This window comes from Echinops telfairi, unplaced genomic scaffold, assembly GCF_000313985.2.
Source record: "Echinops telfairi isolate 266 unplaced genomic scaffold, ASM31398v2 ScPeMD7_7475;HRSCAF=8513, whole genome shotgun sequence".
In the NCBI taxonomy this organism is placed as follows: Eukaryota; Metazoa; Chordata; class Mammalia; order Afrosoricida; family Tenrecidae; genus Echinops; species Echinops telfairi.
The window spans coordinates 18,422,457-18,427,658 of NW_022111379.1; the positions used below are offsets into that span (position 1 = coordinate 18,422,457).

Here is a 5,202-nt window from a genome sequence, read left to right on the forward strand (position 1 = left end):
TGATTATTTTAAAAAAGAAAGAACTGGAAAAAAAGATAGATTGAGGTTCTGAGCCCTGGTGTGTGTGAATGTGACCTTATATGAAAACAGGCCCTCTGCAGATGTAATTAGTCAAGAAGATGTCATGAAGGTAAGGCAAGCCCTAAATCCAATGACATGGGTCCTTTCAGGAGGGCCAAGTACACACAGAGCGAGAGAGTTAACCTTCCAAATCGGGGAAGAATAAGTTGCTGTTGTTTTATCCTCTCTGGCTTGAGGTAACTTGTTAGCTTAAGAATACTAATATTTGATTGTGCCGACCTGGCACCCATAAGAAGATATGGTAGTGTTTACCCTGTCAATCAAGTCTCAGCTTGATGGCCTTATTGGGAAGTGATACTGAGATAAATGATGGGCCTCTCCCTGTCCCTTCCCTTCATGCCATGAACCATGCTGAGACCTGCGCACGCCCTGTGATGCTTCCACCACCATTGGATCCACAAGACTTTCCACCCACCGGCCTGTAACCTCCCTGCAATTTGCATCATTGCTTGTGGCTCTGTGAGTCTGAAGAGGGATTCATAGACTAGTATCGGACTTATGGACTTGATCTGAACTGGGCTGGGATGTTTTCCAGATATATATAACTACTTCTTGATATAAAGATCTCTTTTACACGTATATGAGTGTCCCTGGAGTTGTCTCTCTAGTCAATCTGGCTTAACACAAGGACTTTAAGAAAATTTCTGTTCAGTCATTAAATCATAAGCTAAGCAAGAAGACTCTGGTGGCCACAGAGTAGAAAGAAGAAAGTTTTTAAAAACTCACCATTCATTAAACAACAACAACAAAATAACTCTGGAAAGAGGGAGAATCTGAAATGATGGTGGCAACAAATGTACAAATGTGCTTGACACAATGGATGGATGGATTGTGATAAGAGTTGTATGAGCCCCCAATAAAACGATTTTTTAAAAATAAAACAAAAATAGGAAAACAGTTTCATGTTTTCCAAAGGAAAGAAACTGCCCCTGCCCAGTCTACAATCAAAGTTATAAATCAGTAACTAAGGAAAGGGTATTCAAGATTCTCTTCCTTTTCTTGCTAATATAACATTGACTCAATATCTCTGATGCTTTTATCCTTCGATTTGACGGCTACGATGCACCAGTCACTTGGCTAAGTTTATAGGGAAAAGCAAAAAACCCCGCCTTCCGTCATTACACTTTCTAGTGGGGGGGACAGGCAGACACAAACATGACGTGTAAAAGTTTAAAATTTTAAATACAGTGCAGCAGACACAAGAATTTGATGGACACGGTTTTTTTAAAAATAGGGGGGGAGGAGGATGGGAGATTTTAAACAGGTGGCTAGAGAAGATCTCACCAAGAAGATGAAATTTGGAAAGAAAGGAGGAGTTAAGGCAATCTCATCTTCAACTGGCCATATCTGGGTTATTTACACTGACGTCCCCTGTCTTCAGGTCCACTTTCCATCAAGAGCATCATTCATTGTTTTCTCCAAAAACCAAATCACCCAGGCAATGCTGACTCTCGGTGACCCCTGTGGGTTTCTGAGACGGTAACCATTCATGGGAGTAGAAAGTCCAGTCTTTCTGCCGCAGAGTTGCTGGTGGTTTTGAACTGCCCACCATTGCAGATGGCAGCCCAACGCTTAACCACTACACCGTGGTCATCTTGATGTATCAAAAAGAACCAGCACACATCTTAAACCTCAAATGCGTCATGAATCCATGATCTACAACATACTTACAGGAATGAAACAGCCTGTTGGGAATCTTGAAACTGCAGAGCGAAATACGAAACCCCTAAATTAAGAGAGAAAGAGAAAGGAAAGGGGTATGATTTTCTTCATCTATTTTTAGAGTGAGGGTTCTGTTAACAAGATTTCCTTTCGTTCATGAAACATTCAGAAGTGCTAATCTGGCTGCCCAGACATGAGGCTGAAGTGCCTGCACAGAGCAAGGCGTGAGGAAACTATTCAAAGTTACCTCATCCACCAGGATACGCTTACCTGGAAGAGTACTTGGGAACCAGTGCGGGAAGCAGCTCGTATTGTCCTGGTGAAAGCTGAACTGTCTGCAGACAACGGACAGGGACACCAAGCAAAGGTTCATAAAGCTCATCTTGTGGCCCGCCATTCAGAGCTCTTTTTAAAATGACCCCATTGTTTTTCTGGTCACACTCATGCCACCACACCAGAGGACGGAGCCAAGCTGCCCCCTGGGCTTTGGGCTTTCCCTGCTATAATCCTGAGGGAAGCAGGTGGCCAGTGCATGCTCCTGGTTGCTGTGGGATGGGGTCAACTCACCCTTTTGGTGAGCACAGCCCCACCAGGGCTCCTTGTAGTGACCATACATTATCAACTGTATTCTCTATCGTAAGAGTGGGAAACATCCATTTTTCAAAAGTGGAGCTTCAAAACATTCAGCACATATTTACTTTTATGATGAATTTTATCACGGTTTGCCTGAGATGCTACCTAGAAAAATGCAGTACAATTGTTTTTGTTTGTTTTGTTTTAATGGTATCTCCTTGTGGCTTTAGACAACTGTTTATCATGAGTTGGGTAGAGGTTTACAGAGCATATCAGAGTTTTACATTCAATAACAGGTTCGTACACTTTAAAAAGTAGTTTTACTGGTATAGACTTCACACCTCATACCATTTAGTTGTTCAATCCTATTAAGAGTCCTACACATCTGGACATACCCATCACAATCCCCTCATTGTGTCATTGCTCCTCCCACTTCCTGCCTGTGTTTCCTACTTCCGTTGCTCCTCCTCCTTTCCTAGCGCTCTGAATATTGTCAGTTCGGGGGTGAACCCCACTGAATTCTGCAAGTCCATTCCGTGACCATGGACTGAGGCTACTAGGTGTGGTGGAAAGAGACACCATTCTTACATAAAACACTGTAATCATCACTGAGAGACAGAAAGACAGAGAGAGACAGGAAAATTTAGGGAAAGCTTTGGGAAGTGTTGGGGTGGTGACGATCTAAAGACAATAAAGAGAAGGAGATGTGAATAAAGCCTTACAGAAAGTCAGACTTCCCCGAGGGGAGTGAGGTTTTATAATCCAAGAAGAAAGCACTGCACAACAGAGGCGCCTCTCTGCTCAGTGCTAAACTTTGGCCAAGATCCCCACGGGGCCCCCTGGCCTGGGCCAGTGGCTGTCAGCCCAGAGGTGGGGGAAGTACAGCAACATCAGAACTGACAGTGTTTGGCGAGTGGACTATGCGAAGAAAGTAGATTGGGAAGGAAGGCACTGGGAAGTGGGGAGGATGAGACTGGCCAGATCTCAGAAGTTCTTGTGTTGAATGAGAGGGCAGGAAGGAGCTATTTTATAAGATCTTGGGAAGCCCGCTTCCGGAAGTAAACAACGCCCCACCTTATATCTTTAAATTAGAGTTTTAAAGTATAATGATGCCACCGTTGAAAATGAGACATTCACATCCTGGCATCATGCGGTACATGGGAGCCCAGCTGTCCTGGTTGACCCTGCAGTGCGGTTCCCGTATTAGCATAGAACATGGATCGCTAAGGCAGCTTTTTGGTAGATCCTCTGACGACAACAGTAAGTACAAGTTTGATGATAAAATAAACACACTGTCCTGATGCGTCTGTGCCTTTTCAATTGTTTGCTTGACACAATCAAGACTACAGCGATGCGAGGATTAGTGCATCATTCCAAAGCCGCACAGAAGCGCATCTTTTAAGCAAGGGTCTTTTAGGAGGCAGCACCTTTCTGTTCCCGACATTGATGATGGCTACATGCTGGCGCTGGCCTTCTGCTTACTGAAAACTGTAAATAGAGGCTGTATGCTTCCTTTGTCTAGCTCACACACACACAGGAGTATAAAGAAGAAAACAACAAACCTACCACAGTCATTCAAAGCAGCTGTTTCTTCCTCTCTGTCATGGAAAAACTCTTAGACAGCATGAGTCTAGAAAGGAACCTTGGTTACCATGGCATCTAGATTTGTCCCACTTTACTTGCCTGCGGCCATTCTGTGCTGTTAAAAAGCTGAGGACTGTTTTCCATAAAGTCGTGAAGAGTCAGCTGCCTTATGTCAGAGATGGCCCCTCGGTGCATCGCTGAACTTGTTGCAAATTGCCTGGGTGGTGCCATCACCTTCGGCTCTATGGCTAACACATTCACTTTCTTCCCTATGTCCCCACACATGCTCCTCAGTTCTTCCAAGGCCCAGAGGGTCTAAGAGTTCCAGATCTAGTTGTTAATGTTTCAGTCCACGATGATGAAGCCAAACTCACCGATGCCCAGGTGGCTCTGCCTCATAGTGAGTCTGGAGGGGGGCGGAGAACTGCCCCCTTAGCGTTTCCAAAGCTGTCAATCATCCCAGAGCAGACTGCCACATCTTTCTCGAGTGGAAGAAGCTGGTGGGTTCAAATCACCCGTCTTTGCTAGAAGCTAAGTGCTTTAATCACTGCAGCACCAGAGCCCTTTCCATGATGAGTAGGCAGTTCGATACCTTGCAATTACTTGGAAACATCTAAAAAGAGCAGGATGGTCTAAGTGTGTGGACACTTAATTCTGCTATCGCCAACACTCTCTTTGATAATTACGTTTATTGTGCCAACTAGGCTTCCAGAAGAACATGTGGGCAGTTTAATCAGGTTGAAGCTTGGTTGGGGGGGCTATGAGATAAATACCTTTCCACAGCCAGCCCCCTTCCCTCATCCTCCCTGGTGATCTGACCGGTGCTCTGCTGCCTGAGGTGGTCCTTTGCCTCAACCGTGTGCTGCGCCACTGTGGGCCGAGCCAACTGGTGGATCTTGACACCTTGTCATGCATGTGCATCGCTAGAGCTTGAGGCTCCCTCTGACTGCTTCGCTAGGCTCCTGTGCTGCTGGCTTTTGCACCGCCTCAACTTCATATCCTCCTGCTGCTGCTGTTCCACACTGCTGGTCATGCCCGGGGGCAGACTCTGCTGTCTGCTTCCTCGACCTTGGACCAGCAGCCAGCTTGAGTTGAAGGACCTCCAGTATATTAACTGTTTCACAGAAGTGAGTTGAACTGAGCCCTCTGTACTGCTGTGTGGACTAATTAGCTGTTATATTCCTTCTCACTATATAAACCTATTCAGATAGATAGATAGATAGATAGATAGATAGATAGATAGATGATAGATAGACGATAGATAGATAGATAGATAGATAGATAGATAGATAGATAGATAGA

At 45.0% G+C, this 5,202-nt stretch overlaps 1 protein-coding gene across 1 annotated transcript in view; it reads right to left on the reverse strand.

The window, feature by feature from the left end:
* STPG4 (sperm-tail PG-rich repeat containing 4) overlaps positions 1-5,202 on the reverse strand; it is a 41,122-nt gene that overhangs the window by 22,513 nt on the left and 13,407 nt on the right. The window contains exons 4-5 of the mRNA XM_004700043.2: positions 2,014-2,078; positions 1,753-1,807 (exon numbers count right to left, since the gene is read on the reverse strand). Of these exons, the coding sequence (XP_004700100.1) occupies positions 1,753-1,807; positions 2,014-2,078 (120 nt within the window). The remainder of the gene's footprint in view (positions 1-1,752; positions 1,808-2,013; positions 2,079-5,202) is intronic.